The sequence below is a fragment of the Anastrepha obliqua genome, chromosome 5 (genome assembly GCF_027943255.1).
Source record: "Anastrepha obliqua isolate idAnaObli1 chromosome 5, idAnaObli1_1.0, whole genome shotgun sequence".
Lineage (NCBI taxonomy): Eukaryota > Metazoa > Arthropoda > Insecta > Diptera > Tephritidae > Anastrepha > Anastrepha obliqua.
In genome coordinates, this window is record NC_072896.1 from 68,229,041 (window position 1) to 68,254,692 (window position 25,652).

The 25,652-nt window shown below is 36.9% G+C and overlaps 1 protein-coding gene across 2 annotated transcripts; it reads right to left on the reverse strand.

Moving 5' to 3' along the window:
• LOC129246933 (WD repeat-containing protein on Y chromosome) lies at positions 1 to 25,650 on the reverse strand. 2 transcript variants are annotated; one of them, XM_054885687.1, is made up of 10 exons: positions 24,926 to 25,650; positions 18,798 to 19,126; positions 18,552 to 18,746; positions 16,822 to 17,534; positions 12,256 to 12,493; positions 11,919 to 12,186; positions 11,649 to 11,847; positions 6,417 to 6,617; positions 6,135 to 6,306; positions 1 to 486 (listed from the first exon to the last, which is right to left on the reverse strand). In XM_054885687.1, exons 1-10 carry the CDS (start codon positions 25,521 to 25,523, stop codon positions 124 to 126), a joined length of 3,276 nt encoding a protein of 1,091 aa, XP_054741662.1. In that variant the 5' UTR covers positions 25,524 to 25,650; the 3' UTR covers positions 1 to 123. The 2 variants fall into 2 exon arrangements, with proteins under 2 accessions (XP_054741662.1, XP_054741663.1); XM_054885688.1 differs by lacking the exon at positions 6,417 to 6,617.
• Positions 25,651 to 25,652: the final 2 nt, after the last annotated feature.

The window sequence follows — 25,652 nt, forward strand, 5'->3', positions numbered from 1 at the left end:
AATAACACAGAAAATATATTATATGCATTCAAGCAGTTTTCAAGTACTAAAAAAATATGTAAAATTTCCATGATTTCTTCCGTTCACCAGCGGTTTATTTTCATTTATTTATATTCTAATCGTTTACTTAGAATCCCGTTTTTTCTGCCCTGGTCCTGCCTTCTTTTTCGGATTATAAAATTCCATGTAATCTTCATTGCTTATACGTCGTATTGTGGGTGGTGTGGGTGGGCGTTCGATATTATCGGCCTCGTGTATTTTCAAATGAGTGAAAACCGGTATGTATGAGAGTGAGGTATCCAAGTCGATGCGCTGTTCGACGGCACTCTTTCCAGGCAGTTCAAAGTATTTGCCGAGAATGGGTTCTTTCAGCGGCTTGCTGTACATATGCGCTGTGGCTTCCGCCTCGACGTCTTCATTTTCGTCATCGGCAGATTTCATATCGTAGCGAACTGGCATTTTGTCCTCCTGTATGCCAGTAATGACCTGTTAGTGAAAAAAAAATCGAATGTACATATATAAAAAGTACTTTTCGGTTAATGTTATGAAGCAAGAATAAGAAATATGAATCAAAAAATGAGAAACCGAAAGAAAATCCCTAGTATACGAAGCTCAAAGACAAATATAATTAATTACAAGTTTCTACGCCATAGAATAAAACGAGCATGATGGCAGAGAGAAGTGGTTGTTGTTGTGGTAGCAGTATACTTTGCCTTGTCAGTGTAGTGTAAATCACCGGTCGTCTTCGTCTAGCTTATCTAACGGTAGGCCCAGGAAACTTGCTGTTTCGACAGGTTGGGTCCAGAGGGAGAGGGGTGTTAGATGAATGGATTCGATGGGGCATGTGAAAATGTGGTTAGTGTCGTGCGGGGGGCCTTCACATGCCGGAGAAATGCTTAATATGTGGGGTCAATTCTGGATAGGTAGGAGTATCCAGAACGTAATTCTGCCAAGGTTCCGTGGTACTCTCGGGGAAGTTGAAGCTCTTCGTCTGTAATGGGCGGTGGTCGTTATACATATATATATAATTGGCGCGTACACCCTTATTGGGTGTTTGGCCGAGCTCCTCCTCTTATTTGTGGTGTGCGTCTTGATGTTGTTCCACAAATGGAGGGACCTACAGTTTCAAGCCGACTCCGAACGGCAGATATTTTTATGAGGAACTTTTTCATGGGAGAAATATACCCGGAGGTTTGCCATTGCCTGCCAAAATAGCATTTCAAGGAAGGAGAGATTATTCATTAAATTTAAGGCTGACATTCTTCTTCTTCTTAATTGGCGCGTTAACCGCTTACACGATTTTGACCGATTTTAACAAAATGCGCCCGTCGTTTCTTTCTCGTGCTAAATGGCGCCAGTTGATCTTTCCAACGCAAAGGAGGCCGGACGACATGGCGCAGCCCACGAAGCCGCTAGATCTTTATTCGCTGCGCTATGTCTATGTCGTCGCCTGCGATATTCGCCGTCACCAACGAGCAAAGGTCCAAAAATCTTCCACAGAATTTTTCTATCAAACACTCCAAGTGACGCCTCATCGTATTGCCATCGTCCAAAGACTGACATCATTGTAATTGCTGGTTCCAAAATAAAAAAAATCGCTTACTACCTCAAAATTTTAACTGTCAACCTTGGTTTTGGCTAATAGGAGGTAATGCGTCTTAACTTCGTTCACCACCAGACCCACTACTTTTGTTTTTTTCTTCAGCAAAAAAAAAAAAAACAATTAACAGCAAAATTGTTAAGGTCGTTTATGTAGCCGGAGCTGGAACCGGCACAATTTAGTAATTCAGCCGTGTTACGTCATAAGAAATCACCCTGTCTGAAACTATGTTTGGTACCAAAAGGCTTGTAGTGATCCTCACTAATTCCGACCAAGCTGGTGGTACGCAGCTGTTGTTGCGTAGCCACAATTTTGAGGGTTATCAAATTCAACCACCTCAGCACATGAGCAATTTACTTTTGTGGAATCGGCTTTAAAATCGACAAAGGGATGGTGCATGTTGAACCTGCTTTCACTGGTATTTTCCGAGCCTTCCCATATTGTGATAATTTGGTCAACGGTTTATTTAACAGGTCTGAAACCACAATGTTAAGGTTCAATGGCGGGCTTCAGTTCAGCCGAATTTGGTTTGATAACTTTTTGGTCGCCTCTACTGTAAAACTTAAAAAAAATCGATTTTTTACTTTTTGTTAAAACATACTCAGAAACAACTCCAGAATGTTCCATGAAAATCTTAAAAAGAAATCTTGAATAGTTTTCAAGTTATAAAAGTTTTAGCAAAGCAGGTATAAACTGAGCGCTCGAGCGGTTTACGGTCATATGCGCTTGATCAAGAGATAAGACGTTCCCTACTCCAACCTTCTACTTGGTTACCCATGTCAGAATATCTATAGATTCTCGTACAGAGGCTCTTCTTGAAGAGGATAATGAAATATTAAGAGCAGACGAAATGTTATATGGTCCTGCTGATTAAGCTGTAAGTATGAAAAATTGTTTAAGCGTGTTTTTCTCGAAACCACGTTTTCAAAATTGTCCACATCACAGCTTCGTGAAAAATTAACATATCAAGCTCAAACTTTGATAGTATATTTTTAACAATATTTACTAGTTTTTAAAGCTATGGTGGGAAAAAATTTATTACTTATAACCCCTTTTTTAATAACAAATTGACAACAAAAAAATGTCGATTTTTTAAAAAACTTCAAAAATTTTACAAAAAAATTTTTTTTTGCAAGTAATAGGCTTAACAACTAAAAATAATGATATATAATAAAAAAAATTTGGTTTTTTTCATTTCAGATTTTTTTTAAATGCGCGACAGTGTGGGCAGATTTCAAAAGGCGTTTCGGGGGAGCGGCTGTACAGCTGCCATTTTGAAATGAAAATAAATTTAAAAAATTTTTTTGTACACTCAAGACCTGTGTTTATGTAACCCTAAACTTTTTTTTACTAATTAAATTAATACAAGTATGAAAACAAAATCCATGAAAATTTGATTTTTACAGTAGAATCCCCCCTTAAGTTTTGGATTAACTATTGCTCAAACATTTTCAATACCGTTAGCTTCAGGTGACTGTGCAGACCAATCCAACATTTCAACCGATTTTGCTGTTTCCATTTTTGGCTTCGATGCTTCGGATTGTTGTCTTCTTCTAAATTCCAAGATTGGCTAGTTCTCCCGAACATCGCAGCTGACGAAAATAATGGTTTTTGGTAAATTTTATTCATCAAAACTGCTTTCAAATTGACAGCAAACACAAATAAACGGCCAAATCCGTTTTCTAGGAAGCAGCCCACAACATGATTGGATACTTAACAAATAGTTGAAGGCGTCGATTATCAGCAGTACACGAGGACCGATGTGTGCAACCATTCGCAAAAAGAGGTAGACTCATTCGTAAATATTACATTTGATTTAGCCCATGCAAGTCTTTTTTCAATGTGTGATAATGAGAGTAACGACTTCTTCAATGTTCTCCATAGAGTTTGAGGGCTTCTGCACATAAACGCCCTCGAATCGAGTCACTTTTCCGTAAAGTAACGATAAATTCGACTTAGTCACAAAAAAATCAATAATTTTCTAATTTTGCTTTGGATATGTAATATATTTTTTTGGGGTACATCCGGGGAAGTCGTCAACGTTTTTAACTCCGGTATACCCATTTATTTAGGATCTTCTTCGACTTCTTCAAATATTTTTCTGCAGATGCACGTAACATTTTCTGACCTTTTGGGTGTGTACGTAGGAACAAATCGTCGCTTTAAATCGTTTCTCATACGCAGAACTCATTTCGTAAAAACAAGGTACGCTTTCTCAATTCCCCACAAAACTAACAAATTGTGCAACTCATATTGGAAGGGCACGCCTATTTACAAGCATTTAAATTTTTTGTATAACGGAAATCTCTGTTTGAATTTCGCCGGCCACGCTTCCATTACAGGGCTGTCCGTTGCGTTGGCTGATGTGACGTGTAAAACGTCCCGTGCTGCCACAGTGAAAGTATTGCCGCATATAAACAAAAAAAAATGGTCTTGTCGTGAAAGCAAATGTTATATTTTGTTGGTTGAGAAATTTAGTAAAAAATTAATTCTTATTGAAGCGAAAGAGGGTTTGAATAGAATTTATGCTAGTAGTAGACGGTGTACGCGAATAACTACGGGATCGAGACGCACATTAATTTTTCAGGACAACTTGGTTAAGTCACGGCTTTTCTCTACTCTTTCCAAGCTTTAATCGAAAAGTTACGGATGCACTTGAATTGACTCAATTAATTTAAACTCCAAATAATTTTCAATTTGATAGAATGAAAACACCGTCGATAAAAATTTGCGCGATACAAAACTGTTCTAAAGGGTGTTTTTTTTAGAGGTTAGGTTTTCAAGATGAAATAAAACGTATATAATTTAATGTTATGGCCAAGAATTTAGCTTTATTATAAAAATAAGGGTTTGCCATTATGTTTTAAAAATGATTTCGGGCAAGTGGCCGCCGCGGCTGGCTCGAATAAATTCCAGCCGAGAGGCCCAATTTTCGACCACTTTTTGCAGCAATTGGGGCCGTATGTCAGCAATAACGCGCCGAATATTCTCTTCCAAGACGTCAATCGTCTCGGGCTTATCTGCGTAGACAAGCGACTTCACATAGTCCCACAAGAAATAGTCCAGCGGTGTTATATCGCACGATCTTGGAGGCCACGCCACAGGTCCACGGCGCGAGATAATGCGCTCACCAAAAGTTTCCTTCAATAAATCGATTGTTGCGTTGGCTGTATGGCATGTAGCGCCGTCTTGTTGGAACCAAAGGTCGTCCACATCAACATCGTCCAATTCAGGCACGAAAAAGTCATTAATCATGGCTCTATAGCGCTCTCCATTGACTGTAACATTATGGCCGGCTTCATTTTTAAAGAAATATGGACCAATGATTCCCTCTGCCCATAGAGCACACCAAACAGTGACTTTTTGAGGATGTAACGGCATCTCAGCAATGGCTTGTGATTATGTTCACTCCAAATGCGACAATTTTGCTTATTGACATACCCATTCAACCAAAAGTGAGCTTCGTCGCTGAACAAAATTTTCTTGTGATGCGTCGCGCGAACCGAACCATTATTTTCGTAATAAATTTGCACGATTTGCAAACGTTGTTCAGGTGTAAGTCTATTTATTATGAAATGGCAAACCAAACTGAGCATAAATCAAGTGACAGCTGTCAAAAAGACCATCTATTGTACGAAAAAAGTAGTGCCAACTTGAAAACCTAACCTCTAAAAAAAACACCCTTTACTTTAAGTAGTTGTCATTTTCGCCACACTTGTCGTACGGCAGAAGTAGAAAGTTGCCAGTTTTTTTGCATTGCGGCATGACGTGCGGCACGTATGTGGGACCTCCGACTGAAATGCACATAATCTATTTTGATGTCACTCAAATTCGTTGCCGCAGCGGACCCATTGTGATGGGCCTCTTAGTCACACTGCTGTTGTTGTTGTTGTTATTGTAGCAGCATAAACATTCCTCATACATATAGGGGCAATGTTGCTGAAGTGACAATCCGGTGGTTCCGGTAACGTAGAACCGACTGTTGTATATGGTAGCCGCGGCGGACATATACCGGATATCATATTCAAAAAATAAATACCATGAAATTATCTACCAGACTATAATAAACAACGTACAACAATATTTCTGTTTTGTATTATCATTTTAAGCTCCCAAGCTCTTAATAAAACACCCGATATTATTGATGCAGACCTGCATAGCACCTATGGTTTTTTTAACTTAAATAACTAAATAATTGGCACGTATACTTTGGCCGAGCTACTCCTCTCATTTGTGGCGTGCGTTTTGATGTTGTCGTTAGTATAAGCCCCGCACGGCAAATGGTTTTTTATGAGGAGCTTTTTTATGACAGAAATACAGTCGGAGGTTTGTCATTGTCTGCCGAGGGGCGACCGCTATTAGAAACAACTTTTTCCATCATTTTGAGGTTTCATGCACGGAGATTCGAGCCTACGCACTCCCGAATGGTAGTGAACCCATTCGGCTTCCGGTATAATAAATAACTTATGTATTTATGAAACTTTTGTCCTTTGGAATTAACGGCAAATAAGAGTATACAATTTTAGTGATTTACCTTCATTGTTGTGGAGCTCGCCACCTTCTTAATATCGGGCGGCATGCGGAATTCGCGATCTTCCTCTGTCGTCTCGAATGGCGATAACTTAAGCCAAGGTAAAGGTGTCCCCAAAGTACCAAGATAACGGCCGCCAAGTGACCATAAACGGCAAGAACAGTCGTGACTGCCACTGTAATGAAAAATACAATAAATAATAAGACAAAATTAATATCAGAGAAATACTAACAAAATGAAAGATTTCATTCAAAATATAATATAAAACAAATTTGCTGCACCTACGTTAACAATATTTTCGGCGTATTAATATAGACTATTGAATTGATCGCTTTAATGTGTGCCTTGTATGAACTCAACAGCATAGGCTCCCGTTGATATCTAACCATCCGCTTAGCGCGCGTCAAAAAGCGCTCCTTGCGCAAAAATATGAATTGCAGGCGGAGTAATGGCATGCAAACGTGCTGTTTCTCTTGCTCTGGTATGCTGAAGTAAGGAAGTCGTGCGACAAACGAAAAATTAGTATACAAAATATAAGTAACAAGTTTGTTATTTGGTATTTGGGTGGGTGGTATGCAACAGGTGCCATTGATGTTGCATGACACATGCGACAGGCCATAAAGTAATAACCAAATCAAATACCACAAAAGTCGTTAAAACGTCAACAGTTGTTTGTAAATGTTTTACATTTTGATATGATTGTAAAAATGTAACCACACACAAGCATATACATAGGTACACATGTATTTGATTATGTATATATGTATGTGCTGATGAAGAAATTTGAATATTGCATTCATTCGATGGTACGCCCATCCGCCATTTACTGAAATCCTTTGCAGCTTTACCAACATCTTCTAAAATGAAACACGCGAACCTTAGTTCACCAAATGATATGCAAATTACTCTTGCAAAAGGTTGGCTACAAATATACACAAGTACATGTCTATACACACATAAATTCCTATGTTTATTTGTAATTGCATATTACTTAGTTTGTATGTGCAAATATGTGTACAGGTATGTGTTGGTAACCCACATTTCATTTTGTAATAATTTCATTTTCCTTGCTATTGACTCCCACGAAAACTTTATTTATGGTGTTTTTTGAACTGGAGTTATATAATGCATTGGATGCCCTTTCCACGCACAGCGCTTTCTGGGAAATATTAAAGTTAGTTGAAATACGTCGGAGCCGGACTGCTGGCTGGTAAGGTGCATCCATCAGCTTCTATGCAAAATATGGTCGGATGAAAGCATGCCTGGCGATTGAAAGGTGATCCTGCAATCTGTGCCAATTACCGCGGGATTAGTCTTCTACATATCGCCTATAAGGTTCTAAAGAGCTACCTGGACCTTATCAGTGTGGCTTTAAACCTGGAAAATCTGCAATCGTCCAGATATTCACAATACGTCAAGTTTTGGAAAAACCCCATGAAAGAAGAATCGACACACACAATCCTTTCGTCGACTTCAAAGTTGCATTCAACAGTACGAAAAGGAGTTTCCTATATGCCGCAATGTCTGAATTTGGTATCCCCACGAAACTAATACGGCTATGCAAAATGGCGTTGCTTAATACCAGCGCGCCGTCAGACTTGGGAAGGACCTCTCCGGGCCGTTTGATACCAAACGAGGTTTCAGATAGGGTGATTCGCTGTCGTGTGACTTCTTTAACTTGATGCTGGAAAAGATGGTGCGAGGCGCAGAACTTAGGCTCAGGCATAATTTTTTGATATTGACATCATCGGCTTTAAAAAACACGCTGTGCAGTTGTGTATTTTCCAAACTGGATAAAGAAGCAAAGCGAAATGGGTGATGAACGGGACAAAACGATTTACCTCCTGCCAACAAACAAACAACCTCTTTACGCAAATCTATAAAAATATTGCTATTGGTACCACCTTTATTGAAATGTCGCTTAACAAACCTTTTAGCAAAATCTAAATTCAACAGACTGTTAATTTTTCGTAAGTTGTGCTAATTTCTGGGTAATTAGACAGTCGAAAAGTGCACTCAACAGCTTTTTAACTGACAGTTTCAAATGTATACGAAGTTCTGCGATGAATGTATAATCAGACCTTCAAACTCATTTCTAATTTTTGTGTGAGATAAGTTTTTCTTCATTACATTCTATGACATACTACTAATATGTTTTTGACGAATGATCTTCAGTGATACCTGAGTTGAGTGGTTTGCTGATTTTAAATGAACTTATTAAGGAAACGGGCTGACATATGATCCCTTTCTCAAGTTTTATGCTAAATGAACTAATCAAAATTCGTTATCTCTATAGAGAAAATATATCAGAAATCTATCTCAATCATGTTTGGTCAGGCAATAATACATATGTTATATCTGAACATTTTAAAATAACATCTGGTGTTAAACAAGGTTGTCTATTGTCCCCAATGCTTTTCGCCTTATACCTCAGTGACCTGCACAATATAAGACTCTTACTGCATGCGGATGATATAGTGCCTCTTTCGGACGTTATATATATAATATATTACAAAAAGCGATAAAAAATTTAGAAAGGTATTGCGAAAAATGGAATAAGGATGTGAATCTTGCAAAATCGGCGATAATAGTTTTCAGACAAGGGCGAATGTTAGAAAAAGAAGAAAAATGGCAGTATATGGGAAAAGAAATACTAATTGTAAATGAATATTGCTACTACTCAAAAAACATTTTAAAAATAAAAACAACGCGGCAATAGCAAGTATAAATAGCTTATGGAATAGTTTTTTTTTTTTTGGGAAAAATAAAATAGATCTAAGCGCTAAGTGCAAGATGTTCCAGGCGGTTTGTTGAGCCATTCAAAGTTACGCATCTCAGGAGTGGGGGCTTGGATTATTTGACGATGTGGGTAAATTACATTTGCATTTTTTAAAGACTTTCAAATTACCCGACTACGCACCCTCTTACGATATCTATCTTAATACAAGATTAGAACAAGGACACATTTATACCCTATCGCCACACTTGAAATAAAGGGTTTTCCAATAACAGGTGTTATTTTGAATATCCCGCTATTTCGGTAGATGTCACTTTTGAATCTGTCATTTTTTGATATTTGACAAGTAGAAACTACGCCATTAATAAAAATGGAACGATACACGTTGAAACAACGCATTGACATCATTAAAATTCACTATAAAAATGGTGAAAATTTGGCAGAGACGGTTCGTAAAACTCGAACAGTTTTGGGTCATCTTGAAGCACCTTATCGGGCCGCAATACAGAAATTGGTGAAAAAATTCGAGCTGTTGGGACAAGTTAGTGATGTAAAGAATAAAACCCGTGTACGTCGCTCAAGAACAGCCAAAAATATTGCTGTTGTAGCCGAAAGTGTTGGTATTAGGCATTCCACAAACGTCATTACACCGTATTTTGCATAAAGATTTGGGTCTTAAGGCTTATAAAGTCCAGTTAACACAACAACTTAAGTCGGCCGATCATCAACAACGTCGTGTCTTTGCTGATTGCGTCGTTGAAATGCATGAAAATTATTCGGAATTTCATCGAAAAATCATCTTGAGTGATGAAGCCCATTTTCACCTCGGTGGTTGCGTCAACAAGCAAAATTGTCGGATCTGGGGCTCAGAAAATCGAAGAGCTATTGTTGAAAAGCCTTTCTATCCTCAATGTGTGACTGTTTGGTGCGGTTTATGGTCCGGCGGAGTCATTGGACCTTACTTTTTCGAAAATGAAGCTGGAATGAATGGATTGCGCTATCGAGAGATGATTAACGATTTTTTATAGCCGGAATTGGATGGTTTGATCTAGACAAAGTTTATTTTCAACAAGACGGCACTACGTGCCACACAAGCAACAAGACCATTGATCTTTTACGGGAATAACACCTGGTATAGGAAAACCCTTTATATGCATAAGACTTTATTCGAATACAAGAATGAAAAACTGCCTTATATTCTGACAAAAGCGGGTTTAAAACGAAACATTTTCTGGGTTAGAGAACTCAACAAAATAGGAAATGCCACAAGAAATTGGAATGGCAAATGCGAAATAATGCTGAATAGCATTAAAATCGCCAACAAAGAAAAAAATGTGGCAACGTGCAAGGAACAGTACTAACAGGATATAAAGGGTAGTTAAGATTCAAGGGCCGGTGTTGATTTTGAATAAAATACATTTTTTTTTGGCAATTATTGTCATTTCTCTTTATTATGATAATATTGGTATGGCTCAATTACGTATGGAATAAAATATCGGCCAAATGACCGCCACGGCCTCGGCAAATTTTCGATGACGCTGAGGCATAATTAAGGTTCTTTGCCGATAATGTGCCGAATTATCTCATCCTTTAGCTCTTGAATTGTTGCTGGCTTATTAACGTCCACTTTTCTTTCAAATAACTTCAAAGAAAGAAGACCAACGGTGTCAAATCACATTATCTTGGCGGCCAATTGACATCGCCGCGACGTGAGATTATTCGGCCATCAAATTTTTCCCGGTGATCACAATTGTCCACCGAGATCTTGTGATTTAACACCTTGTGATTTTTTTCTTTGAATATCAAAATAACACCTCTTATTGGAAAACCCTTTATATATATATGTATATATAGGAAAATACAGCAAAGTCGCCCAAGAAAGGACAAGAACACAAAATCTTGCAAAGAAAGATTAATTTAGTAAAATGGCATTTAATTTTGAGACGAAGCTGCGAGTTCTCACTGGATACGTTTTTAACTTACAACAATTTGCCCGTAAGCAAAAGTTCTGTTTATAAGCGAGTGCTCATACAATAAACTAAAGGAAACCCGAATTTTACGGATAATGTTTTTTTAGCTTCTAAAAACTTGCAAGTTTTCCCTTCTTATACTTTTTTTTACATATTTTTGTCTTCGGTAGCGAATGCTGTCACACTCTCGGAAATTTAGTTACGTGAGCTATTGTTTATATAGGGTTATTCAATAGGTGCGCTTCAACTTGTTTCCGATAGGGAGGGCGAACGACGCAATATTTTTTATTTTTCGCTTGTCATTTGTAAACTTCATTAGTACACATTTCATCATGGAACGCTACACAATTGAGCAACGATTGCAAATCGTGCAAATTTTTTATGAAAATAATCGTTCTGTTGCTGCTACTTTAAGAGCATTACGGCCATTTAACAAGCCGTCCCGTTTTGGGGTTATGTGAAGTCATTGGTCTACAGTAACAAGCCGGCGACGATTTGTGAGCTCAGAGCCAATATTGAACGCGAAATTGCTGGAATTTCGGCCGATTTATGCAAAAGAGTGGTCGAAAATTGGGTTCAACGATTGGACTTCGTAAAACGTGCACGCGGTGGTCATGCAAAAGAAATCGAATTTCATACTTAAATGTACATGTTCAAACTCGATAATAAAAAAAAAAATTAGTTAAAAAAGTCAAACCGTTTGTGTTTTATTCAAAAAAGTTCAAAAGTTGAAGCGCTCTTACTGAAAAACCCTATACATCTATGAGTACATAAATCATACGAGTATACACAAAGGTTCTCTTTACTCACCAAAAATTGGCAATATGCCAAATTTTTATATAACCAAAGGCAGTGCCTGTAAAAAGATAACGGTTTTTCCGATCGGTTGCCATAGTCAGCACACAATCACCGGTTCGATGACTCGAGTTGAATTCCTTAAGGTACCCACCTCGCTGATGATGGGAATATACTTGAATTATTCCTGTATCGAGAGCGACAAAAACACTACCTTTAAATGCAACAAAGATCCATTAGTATTAACTTATTAACTATTTTTGGCTAAAATACTTATGCTCCTACCATGTTCCTTTGTCATTGGACGAGTCTGTAGAAATAGCACCGCCTGAACGGACACCGGTCTAACAGACCGCAGCGATTGTGCCTGTGTCAACCTTTCCATTATTTCCGATTGCATAAAAGTTTCGTCGAATGAGGTAGGTTTCTTATTGTATTCCGATTCCATCTGCTGTATGGTTTCACCAATTGATTTTCGGACATAACGAGAAATGGTTAGGTGTTGTGAAGTCCTTCTCCCTAAAGATTCGGTGTCGGTTTCTCTGTGTTTGAGCTTCGACGTAATTTCGAAGATATATTATCTAGTTAAACTTGAGGTTTTAGTAAATAAGTTCTTAGTCACCTCAATAAACTGCGTAGGATCTGCTACACTGTATCTTCGATATGGTTGGCCAGTTTCCAGTTTCCAAAATATTAGTTCACCAGAATAAGTCGCTGTTACGACTCCTTCGCCCAGTTTTACATCAGCACAAGTGACATCGTCGTTATGGAATTTAATCCATTTCTTTGGGTCGCCATATTCTCGACCTTCAACATCATTGAATTCGGTTACTTGCTGATCCCATCCAACAGCTAATATCCTGATAACATTCAGACCCATAAAAAAATACTTGAGAAATATTTGTTGGTCTTCCGAAACAATTTCAGGATGAATAATATGCAGTGTTATTCAATTTTTGTTTGGTTGAACCTGTATTCCGGTGGTTTTTGCGTGCTCAAAACGAGTTTGGTATCTAAAACTCCACTTTACGAAATGGTGAAATTTTCTCAAAAGCCTGATGTGTTGGCGATTTCATGTTATACTCGAATTAAAGCACTACAATAACCAAATCACGTGCAATGAAAATAACTATTCGGGAGTTTTTAGAGTCGCTGATTACAAATCCGATGACATTTTCCAAAATTTAAAGCGGTAGAACCAAGACGGTGGATAAAAATACAAAATTTTTAGCTAAACTCTTGAAAATCACTACACGAGTGCTTCTTGGATCGCTTTATGTAAATAATAACACAATTTCTAGTTTTTGTTTACAAATACATACCGCCGCCACAATGCCGCCCGCTTATCAGTTTTCAGGGCTTTTTCCGGAAAAGAAATTTCGGTCTTAGAAAGAATTTACTTTACTCTGATAAAACCGCTCTCAGTTGTAGATTTTTTTTTTACATTGTTAAATCTTGTAGAACCGGCAAATCTGATTAATAAGAGAACACAAGAAGTACCTAGAGATCTGGCTAAATGGCTAATGGGTTCACTTTGAAATCAGGGACAGGATATGACGTCATGAATATTACTAAACTACTAGTAATTCGTGGCATAGTCATGAAATCAAGAATAAGGGTTTTAAAATATTCGAATCTTCCATATACATGAGTGGTATAAGGCTTTTGCAGAGCGCCGAGGAGTCGTGGAAGATTTGCCCCGATCTGGTCGCCCATCAACGTCTTCAATGGTTGAAAACATCGACAAAGTCAAGGAAATGGTGCTGGAAAACCATCAATTAAGTTTGAGGGAGGTAGCTCATGATCTTAGCGTGTTTCACGAATCAATTCGCAACATTTTACACCATCAATTGGGCATGAGACGCGTGGCTGCTCGACTCGTTCCAAAAGAGTTGAATTTCTTTCAAAAAATTCATCGGAAGAAGATGTCTGAAGACATGATTGAGCAATTGAATTCGGACCCAACGTTTATCCAACGCACCATAACAGTTAATGAGACGTGGGTATATGAGTTTGACATGCAAACCAGTCAACAGGCGGCTGAATGGCGCTATCCACATAAGCCGAAACCTAAAAAAACCACGTCAAAGTCGGTGAAAAGTGCACTCGGAATTCGTTTCAAATGGTTCTACGGTAAATAAAGAATATTATTTGGAAGTTATGCGACATTTAAGAGAGAATATGCATATGAAACGGGCCAATTTGTGGAAAGATTCATGGATATTTCAACCATGATAACGCACCGTCTCACAAGGCTCATATTGTGAACACTATTTTGACCAAAACCTCGTTAAATATAATCGAACAACCACTGTATTCACCGGATTTAGCCCCCTGTGACTTTTTCTTTTCCCAAAACTTAAATTGCCACTCCGCGGACGCCTTTTTGAATCGATGGAGGCCATTAAGGAGAATTCGCTGAAGGAGCTAAAGAAGATCTCTTCAAACGCGTTTAAAAGGTGCTTTAATGACTGGACTAATCGCTGTGCTCCGAATGGAGCCTATTTTGAAGGCGACAAAATAAATTTTAAATATTAAACAATTAATTTGCGTTTTATTCAACAATTCCCGGTACTTTTTTGATAGTATGTAGGTTAGAATTTTGGAAGCTTGGAAACTATAAGTACTGAAAGTAATTTGAACCCGCAAACTACGACAAGCATTTTAAGAGACACAAGGTCGATAAAACTTGCATGTCCATATGATTCGCGGGGGCAAATATGAAACGTTCTAGATAATATTTTAAGGTGAAGTCAAAGGTCAGAATTGTCAGAAAAAGTGCATGAATGTTTTTTAATGAATAACAGAGAGTCCAAAAAACAACGGGAGAACTTATAGAAGTAGTTGCATACTCAAGTTCCAAGCGATAATAAATAATCTGATACGACAACTATACATGAGAAAAATATTGCGTATACCTACTTATGTAATTACGACTATCCCATATAGGGATACGTAGCTAAAAACGAAGATAACTATATATTAAATATTAATGAATTTTTCTTTTCAACAGAAGCGCCGCTATTGCTTCGTGTAAGATCCGACTCTACTTAACATCCAATAAAATGTTGCAATATGCCAATGCCCTTCTCTATCCAAACGGAGATTCACCACTTTAAGTAGACAATTCATTAATAAGTGCATTAATTTCCACAGATATCAGCACTGTGGAAATCACTGTTTTACAAAGCTTTTTGAAAAGTTCACATAAGTTTAAAGAAGATCACGACAAGTTCCCCATGTGACATCACAATGGGCCATGTGTCTGAGTGTGTCCCATAGAGGCAACCGCTAGAACCTAAACTAACTTGAGTCTCACAGAAGTGCATACCAGTTATAATGACTATTTTGTTGAACGCCGAATAGGCTGAAGCCGCTCTCAGAGACGTGTACAAGTATTAAATATAGTAGTAATAAATTTGCAAAGCATTTAGAACCAACAAAAGTGTTAAGTAAAATTTGATTGCCTTTGCCAAGATTTGAGCTCCCGACCTCGCCACCTATAACACACCGGCTACAGCGTTGCCAATATATACATATGTAAGTGAGCTAAATTTTTGTTTCGCATAGATATAAATATCTAATTTCGAGAACAACTAGTCGCACTTCATACCAGTTCGAGTACAAAAGGGAATAGTTCGTTCCATATAAAGTGAACAAAAGTGGCAGTAGTTGCATGCTTTTTGGCGGATGATCCCGGACACATTGAGACACGCCGTATTATTTGCAGGATTCAATCCAAAAATGGCACTTATACATATGTACTCGTATATATATATGTATATACATCTTACCATAAATGTATGCTTTGATATTTATACTGAATTATAGAAATGTTATTAAGCAGCGACTTAAGCAAATGATTTAGATTGAGATTGATACAAGGATAAAGAAAAAAGATGAAAATAAATGTAGGAATAAAGATAAAAATAGAACAAAACATATCCAGGTAAAGATCAGAACAGAAATAGAGACGAAGATAGAAACAGAGATAAATATAAAGATAAAGATAAAGATAAATTAGAGATATAGGTATTTGTCCCTTATACTGCTGTGATCAAATAAAAATGTGACTTTCAAATTTAAACGTTTACTAAAAGGAACTCTTACTAAAAGTTAGAAGTAGTTAGTTGCAGTTTTAAAACACTTTCCTTGTTTTATAAGCTTTATTGCAGTTGGTATAGAATTCCATAGTTTTATAGCATTGCTAAATATTTTTATACAGATACAATGGCTTTTGTGTGTATACTAATTTATGCAGGAATATAAGAGCGCGTATTTTAAGATACGAGCCGAGGTTATAACCAAGAATTTGTTTTGAATAAAGAGATGTAGTATTTAAATCGATTTGCAATTTATGTTTCGAATTATTATCAAGCCTGCAATATACTAATTCAGCAATGAGTGATCTAACAAGTTTTAATTTAGTTTGTCATGGCATTAAGTAGGCAATACAATACAATATTCTGAAACCCAGGTTAGTTACTATGTCATCAAGGTAAATATTTCCTTCACTAAGCAATATCGGCGACAAAGAGCTAAGGTCATATTTTGAATGAGAAATAGTAATTGCTTTCGTCTTTGACTCATTTAATTGGCTTGACAGGTAGATCTGAGTGTCATCAGCATAGAGATGAATCAACAAATTTTGGCAACACCAAACAATATTATTTAATATTAATAAAAATGCAAAATAAAATGGGACCTAGAATAGAGCCCTGCGGCACACCTGATGTAATGGGTATTAGGCTTGAGTAGTTATCACCACACCTAACTTGTTGTAGACGATTCCAAAGGTAACTTAGTAGAGTAGAGAAAATGCTCCAAACCTATAACTTTCTAATGTTCCACACTGCCTTAATTTTTCGTCATCATTTGCCCGAAAACTGCGTCCATATACCATATGTAGGAGGGGAAACCCAGTCATATTTTTGCTTTCGTGCTATTACGCTCTCATATACAGAGAGCGATCAGTGAGCTATTGTCCGCCGATAACTGGTGTAGTTCTACAACCGCCGTGTTCGCTTTACTTCTGGCTAAAATGAACACCCCAGGGATAAGAGTTACGAAAAAAAGATCGAAATAAGAAAAATGAATGAAAATTTTATAATTTATAACACGATCGTTACGCACGAAATAAAATAAGCATATTAAATATAATATGTAAGTATTCTCTATATTTACCCACCTCTCGACGACCCATATAACAGCCGTGACTTCATGCTCTGGTTTGATACTCATATTCCGGATACAAACTGCGTTATTATAATTCCATATTTTCAAAGAACCGTCTCGAGCTCCGGTTAAAAGAAATTGTTCCAGTGGATCAAAACAAGCGGCTGTAATTTCTATATCGATTGTTTCGCCATAAACCATTTTTGTATGACAACTTTTCATAATAATTTTACGTCGTCCCGTCCATGGGTCCCAAACTATTATATAACTATCCAGACCGCAAGTAACCACATTGCGGAAGAGTCCATTGTACAGGACTACAGAGACAGGTGCAGCATGGGTATTGCCATCGGTAAGATCAACCCGAATACGTGGGCAACTTTTTATGCTGATCAACTTTCGACCACCGACAAGGAGATCACGTGACAACGGATGATACATGTAACACAAATCTGTTTCCGTAGATAAAATACGCACTAAATCGCCAAAGGTTTGCAACAAGGTGTACTCCGTCATGTGCCATACTTTGATTATCTTCTGGTAATCTACGCTGTATACTTTCTTCTCCTCGGGTTGCACAAACAGGTACACAATTCCACCATTATGGCCCGTCAAAATACCCGACGGTTTGCTAGATATATACACATCCCATATACGCACAAATGTGTCGGGGCCACCAGTAACTACAATGTTATTTTTCTCAGCAACAGAGAAACATGTTACACCCTAAACAAATACATTGATTTTCATAAATATTTATCCACATATAAAGGGTGTTTTTTTAGAGGTTAGGTTTTCAAGATGAAATAAAACGTATATAATTTAATGTTATGGCCAATAATTTAGCTTTATTATAAAGATAAGAGTTTGCCATTATGTTTTAAAAATGATTTCGGGCAAGTGGCCGCCGCGGCTGGCTCGAATAAATTCCAGCCGAGAGGCCCAATTTTCGACCACTTTTTGCAGCAATTTTGGCCGTATGTCAGCAATAACGCGTCGAATATTCTCTTCCAAGACGTCAATCGTCTCGGGCTTATCTGCGTAGACAAGCGACTTCACATAGCCCCACAAGAAATAGCCCAGCGGTGTTATATCGCACGATCTTGGAGGCCACGCCACAGGTCCACGGCGCGAGATAATGCGCTCACCAAAAGTTTCCTTCAATAAATCGATTGTTGCGTTGGCTGTATGGCATGTAGCGCCGTCTTGTTGGAACCAAAGGTCGTCCACATCAACATCGTCCAATTCAGGCACGAAAAAGTCATTAATCATGGCTCTATAGCGCTCTCCATTGACTGTAACATTATGGCCGGCTTCATTTTTAAAGAAATATGGACCAATGATTCCCTCTGCCCATAGAGCACACCAAACAGCGACTTTTTGAGGATGTAACGGCGTCTCAGCAATGGCTTGTGGATTATGTTCACTCCAAATGCGACAATTTTGCTTATTGACATACCCATTCAACCAAAAGTGAGCTTCATCGCTGAACAAAATTTTCTTGTGATGCGTCGCGCGAACCGAACCATTATTTTCGTAATAAATTTGCACGATTTGCAAACGTTGTTCAGGTGTAAGTCTATTCATTATGAAATGGCAAACCAAACTGAGCATAAATCAAGTGACAGCTGTCAAAAAGACCATCTACGAAAAAAGTAGTGCCAACTTGAAAACCTAACCTCTAAAAAAACACCCTTTACATATACGGTCAAGTGATATTGGGAATGGTAGCAAATTACCAACCATTGGTATGCGGAAATATGTCTTGTCTTCACCAGATGCTATGATTAAGCCTGGGCAGCGTCCCCGATACTTTTTTGCATTGCGATATTCTGCGCTCACGAAAAGTGAATTCATCCGGATTGAAAAGTAGAGATTTTGTATGAGTTCACTGTGGATATTTGCATACTCGCGTACAGCCATCAATGGAAGTTTACCCTGTTTAGAGAATCAGTGCCAATGATGAATTTTTTTAGTTGTAACCTTTACCTTTAATATGTCGGCCCAAAAGAGATCAACTAGTGCTGCGCCTGGCTTACTTTGAAAGGGCCCACGAAGAAATGGTGTGAACTCCAAAATTCGCACATTTCCTCCAAAATCGCCGAGTACCAGTTTTGAGTTCGTTTTACCTTTCGGATGGAAACTGTACGACATGCAGCAGACAGCAAAGGGCAAACTACGAATCACAATGCGTAGAGTAAAGGTCGAGGCCACTGTTTCGTGAAAACGTAATTCGCGTTCAGTTGATGAAGTGCAAACAATACTAACATCAGAGAGTGCTTGCACCTGGAGTATCCATGTAGACATTTTGAGATGAACTTTAGAAAATTTAAAGCGATAAAGAGAAATTAATAATTTCATAGGATATGATATAAAAGTCTTTTTTTCTGTCACAATAGAGCGTATTTAGCGGTATATTTAGTAGAAAAAGTAGTAGAAATGAATAGAAAATAATATATAATATATATGAAACCGACGAGGACAAACTTCCCAGAGAAACCAACTGGATATTCAAACCGACCAAGTAAAAAACGAAAGGCCGACTCTTCACTAGAAGTGGCTAATCGAAATCGCCGAGTACCAGCATCAACGTATCAAAGCGGACGCTCGGATCCTAATGTAAAAGAAAAATCTATTGCTATTAAAATCGCCAATTATTATCAATTGTTCAAATGACTTTAAAAAATTGCAAGCCCAAATTATGGTAACCATAAAAGATTATAAACATTGGTTCATATGAAGTAATAGGTATGTTGATAATTTTGATGCTTTTCATTACCGCTCTGTTACAAAATTGCTAACTAAGGAAAATATTCCTTGGTTCAGTTACGAGGACAAACAAACAAGATCAATAAAAGTAATAATAAAAACCTTCATCGCTCATGTGATCAAAAATCAATTTTTAGTGATATCAGAAATCTAGGTATACAAGTTAACTTTAACAAACTTAAATGGAAGTCCAAATAACCGCTTGATCTGTATCTTTTGGTACTTGATTCATCTGAAAGTGTGAAAAAAGTGAACGAAATAAAAACCATTCTTAACACAATTGTAAAGATCGAACCAATAAAATCGTCTAGTTTTATTCCTCAGTGCAAAAAAAAGGACTGCCTTTGGGCATATAAAAAATTTCTGTGGAAAACACATTCGACTACTGATTGACAAAAAGTGCTAGTCGATAAGCCAAATTGCAATGAGCTACACCCAGCTAACTATCGCGGTTGCATCATTGCAATAACATTGCAATTATCTCTAGTTGATGATTCAAAGACGAGTGGAAAACTCGGCGTGCTGAGAATAAAGTTACCAAATTTTGACCAACTTCGCACAAGTAGCGAAAACACTCACTCGAAATGCCACCCCAGAAAAATCAGATACTTTGTCATTGATCTTAACAAAAGTAAATAAACTTATGAACTGCGCTTGGGCATCTTAGAGCACGGCATACAGTTGTTAGATTATGACTTAATATCTTAAAACTATTTTATGGAATGCAAACGGTTTATCCAAGCACAAAAATGAGCTAGAAGTATAACGAGAACATCGAAAAAACAAACGTATATAAATTTCAAAACTACTCCCTATACCATAGCATACATGCTGATAATTGCGCAAGGAGTGGAAACGCTGTTTTAATATATTATAAAATACAATAAACCATCTTTTGGATGAAAAAATTCGCACAAAGGGATTCCAAAGGACCGTTGAATCTTTAAAACAGCCACTGACGTTAATTGCTCTTTACAGCCCACCCAGACACCAGTTGAAATCTGAGGACTATTTGCCCCTTTTAAATCGTTTTCAAGGCCGCTTTATAATTGGTGGTGACTTTAACGCGAAGCACATAGCAAGGGCAAGGCTTACTGCGACCAATTGGTAATCCGACTTACTGACCATCGGATACAAAGAAAACTCCGGATTTAATTGTTTATTGTATTTTTTTTTTAAGTGAAAACTTCTTTAGATACGTTGGGAGTGATTTGAGACTCGATGAAACGAAAAAGCGACACTATGAAGCGTTATACATATGTTTATATACGTATATGTGTGGGGCTGCGTACTGCTGAGCCACGCTAGTATAGTGAGTATTGTAGTATGTATACTACACTGCCTATTACTTGCTTTGGTGTTTAGTTCAAGCGTCATACGTATGTATGTTTGTATGTATGTAGACCAGGCGTCCTACGAATGTTTGTGTGTATGTTAGTACGTCTGTGTAATATATGTACGCGTTACGACGCTCATAATAGCAACCGCGTGTGCTGTATTGCGTCCGTATTTTTATATTCGTAAATATTTTCATTTTTAAATATTTACCGCAATTACAGGCGGTGTTGCAATATACCACAATCAAAATGACGGTGCTCGTATTGTAACTCCACAGATAGATCTGAATGCACAGCAACTAGAATCACTGTCTGTTCAGCACTCTAAAGTGGGAGAAATATGTGCATGCGAAACCAGATTGAGCAATGGAAAAACAGTTTTAATTGTGGCAATTTATATTTCACCGAATCAATCAATAAATAGCATCACGGAATTCATTCACGAAAATTTTTAGAAAGTATATACCAGAAGTGTCGCGAATACTTAGAAAAGATTACGATAAAGTTCCAATGATTTTAAGTGGCGATTTTAACGTAAATTTTGCATTGGACACAGCGGTTCCTTTAATTGACTTTCTCAATACAACATTCAATTTAAAAATGTGTAACAATCGCACTGAATCGACAGCACGATCAAAAACAACAATTGACGCGGTATTTCAAAGATATGTTGACAACATCGAAACCAAAGCATTTGTATCATATTTTAGCTATCATAAGCCACTCGTATCATTTGTTGAAATTGAAAACATTGAGGATGAATAATAATAAAATGAAGAAAATAAAAATGAACTTTATAGCAATATTATAATGAACCTATAATTATCCCGCTCCTAATGCTGCTTTCGTCTCATTCTCTCTCAGTTTGTTTTACGGAAGGTTTCACTTCTATCGCGTCTAACCGTTAGACTAGTATTTTTTTTCTACAAAAACATTCAGACAGCCCATTTTCCTGTTACTAAAGGTTTTGACTTGAGCTAGCTTGCATCACTCACTGGTGCACCTATTAATGTGGCACAAAACCAAAGAGCAATAAGGCTAGTCAATGCTCTCAATATTTTCAACTTCAGCTAGAGCTATTAGGCACACAACTGCATCCCCACTAGCGAGCGGCTAGTGACGCAGTGCTTCATAGGATACTCAAAGCAAAACAGACACCTGATGTGAAAAAGTATCCAACCTTTATCAAAGGCTTAGTAGCAGGAAAACCAGAACTATTAAAACGCTAGCAGCAAACCAGACCTCCAGAGATTAAAACGAAATTGAACCTAAAAAAACATATCAAAATTATGCATTCAATCGATTTATGTATGGACTCACAGCTGATAAAAGCATACATATTCCTTGTGGAAAGCGACTAATTTTTTGAATAGATGATTTCAATACGCGCGCCTGTTAAAATTAAAGAGAGAAACTGGGCTAATAGGTATATACATATATCGGCTTGAAACTGTAGGTCCTTCTTCCATTTGTGGAACAACATCAAGACGCACACCACAAATAGGAGGAGGAGCTCGGCCAAACACCCAAAAAGGGTGTACGCGCCAATTATATATATATATACATATATATATATATATATATATATATATATATATATATCGCCTAGATAGAAAATAGAGCAATCGTCCGCAAATAAAAATAGTTTTCCTCTTAGGGGTAACCTGGAGATATCATTTAAATATAATAAAAATAATAAGGAACCAAGAACGGAGCCTTGTGGAACGCCTATATTAATAAATTTTGACTCACTGCACAGTGGTCCGGCGGCCGGACAAAATTCAATTTTTCAACATTTTTGAAATAAAAATTTGATAATGCAGATGTTTTCTTAAATATTCAAGGCAGATTTCCTGAAATTATTACTTAATTGAACAAATTTTTCATCGTAGTTTTTTGACTTTAAACATGAAATTGTATGCAAATCGCACTTCATACAAGAGTTTCATTTTCATGTCTGCAAATAAATATTACCATTTGATTGTTAACCAAATATTGAAAAAAACAAAAGATAATTGAATATATTAACGGAAACAGTAATAATTCTCTTAAGTTGTGGTACAAAATCCAATTTTTTTTTTTTAATTTCAAAATTTTTCGAAATTTTTTTTTTAAAGATCATTTTTTCGAGTGGTCCACACCGGTCCACTTGAAATCGACATGAGTGATGTAGCCACATTGATCTCAAACTGAAACCTGTTGCGCAAAGTTGCGCAAATTAAAAATAATGTAGCTTTTGTGCATTTACCCACAGGCAAAACGTTACATATGATTTATGCAATTTTGTGTAAAAGACAGAAAAAGACATCACAGACTCCATAAGCATTAAGAGACAACTAAAAAAAAAAAAAATTATTAAAAAAACAAAATTGTTTTTTAATATTATTACAATATTAATATGATATATGTATATATAACACTATATACAATAAAATTATATATAATAATATAACATTTTTATCTGTCACTGGAGGAACGGGCCGATTCGTTCTTCAGAAAAAAAAAGTTTTGAGTCAAAGAAGTTAGAATTACAAGATTACGTTCTTGAGACGCTTCAATACCATGATGATAGTGTGAAAGAATTGAAAGATCAGGTTTTGAAGATTGTTAGTAATTTTTGTAAAGATATTAATATATTAGAAAATTACAACGATCTAACAGACATTGGGGTCGCGTATTAAATGAGAATGCATCTTGGTTAGCTGAAAAAATTGATTTTCCCTTAAACGACAACTGTAAATCCTCTTCATTTTCAAAAAAAAGTTCTTGCGCTTTTAAATTTGAAAAATGATCCAGCCTCAGAAAACAGCTCATCAGAAACCCAGGATTCTGAATCATAAAAAAAAATTAAAAATGAAAAACAAAAAAAACAACTAAATATCCAAAAAAAAATTAAAAACTAAAACAAAAAAAATTTAAAAATTAAAAATAAAAAAAAAATTGAAAATTAAAAAAAGTCTAAAAACAAACAAAAAAATGAGGAGAGAATAACCTTACCGTAAACCTCCACGTGGTACTCTTTGGGGTCGTGAAAAATGTAAAAATAAACTCAACAGCTAATTACGGAAGTAAAAATGTATTTATAGTATTCAATGAATTTCAAATTTGCTAAAACTAAGGTCAGATTCGTCATCACTGATTCTTAAAACCCCTAAATATATATTTTCAGCTTAATTAAATGAGTTTTTGAATTTTGTCCGCCAACGCCTTCTGGTCGGACCACTGTGCACTGACTTCCTCGTTAATGATAACGTATTGCTTGCGGTTATTCAAGTAACTTCTGATTAGACTGATAGAGCTGTCCGAAAAACCAAAAAAATTTAATTTTTGAAGGAGAATACCGTGATCAATGGAGTCAAAAGCTTTGCTAAGATCCAGGAAAATGCCACCAACCAACTTGTTAAGTGCTATATTTTTACACAGGAGGTCAATCAGCTCGATAAGAGCCGTTTGCGTCCCCAGGCCTCGACGAAAGCCGTACTGATGCTCGAACAAAATTCCACTATTTGAAATAATTGAATACATTTGGTTGTAGAGTGATTTTTCGAAAATTTTACTGAGGGTTGGGGGAATTGAGATCGGACGATAATGGTCTGAGTTACTTGTTTCCCCTTTTTTAAAACTTGGGGTAATACTCTGAGTTTTTAAGCAGTCAGGAAGATTGCACGATTCCACCATTGTATTGAACAAGAGGCAAATTGTTGAGCAAATATCTTCACGAGAGTTTTTGAAAATCACACTTGAAACTCCATCCAACCCGGAAGATGATTTATTGCTTAAACTGGCCATAACAATTTCCACTTCAGAAACTAATGATCTTTGGAAATTAAAAGTGGGATTCCCAGGCAAAGTTCCAAGAGATTGAAAAAAATGTATGTCGGCAGATGGAAAAGAAGTGAACGACGATGCCAAAGAATGGCCGATGGGAGAAAAGAAGTTATTAAATTTATTTGCAATAGCATGATTCGCAAGTAAGACATTGTTTCTATGTGTAAAGAATCGAACACTTACTACTTTCCGAGGTGCTTGTACGGAGTGGTTCAAGCGTATTAGACCAGAAACGTATTTGACCTTCACGACTAGCTGTTATCCACATGCCACAAGCTTCTGGTGAATCTTCAAGCGCCACATTTAACTGTTTGCCACCCTCATCATCCTCATCCACTTCATCTGCTTGTGCGCGTAGTAAACTTATAGAACAAATGGGTGACCGATGCTCTGATTTTTTGACAACTGGTGCTGTCGATATTGGCAGAATTAGTGCTTCCTTTTGGGTGCCTGGATCATCTTCTTGGAAACCAAAAATTAAATAGGATATAAATTCGTTCCAGTCACAAAGAAAATCACGATTTTGATTGATTTTAAGGAAGAGACGATTATATTCAATATCTGTAAATCTTATATTTAGATTGTCGAACACGTCACGTAATTCTTTAAGATTGAGCTTTTGCAGCGGGTGGGAAATGAATTTGTGCCTTATATATTCGACATCTTCAGCTTTGAGCCATTCATGAAGACGTTCTGGACGTTCAATACTGATGGAGTGACCGGTTGATACAGTTTGGTAATCAATTTCCTCGTCGATAAACGAATCATTTTTGCTAGACATTAGGAAAATTCGAGTTTTAAATTCTTTCTGCTCAAATTTTTTAGACTACTTGCTTTTCAACGACAAATATTTTCATTATAGCAAAAAATTAAATAAAATTTATATAACAAAATCAATGTTCCCGAAAAG

Bases quoted from the DNA above. Each gene is read 5' to 3' on its own strand.
- LOC129246933 (XM_054885687.1), bottom strand. From the start codon at position 25,523: ATGTCTAGCAAAAATGATTCGTTTATCGACGAGGAAATTGATTACCAA. The intron at 19,127-24,925 runs GTAAGTGTTCGA...AATTTTCTAAAG, and splicing joins TACAAGCACCTCGGAAAGTA to TTCATCTCAAAATGTCTACA. The intron at 487-6,134 runs GTAAATCACTAA...TTTCACTAACAG, and splicing joins CGAGCTCCACAACAATGAAG to GTCATTACTGGCATACAGGA.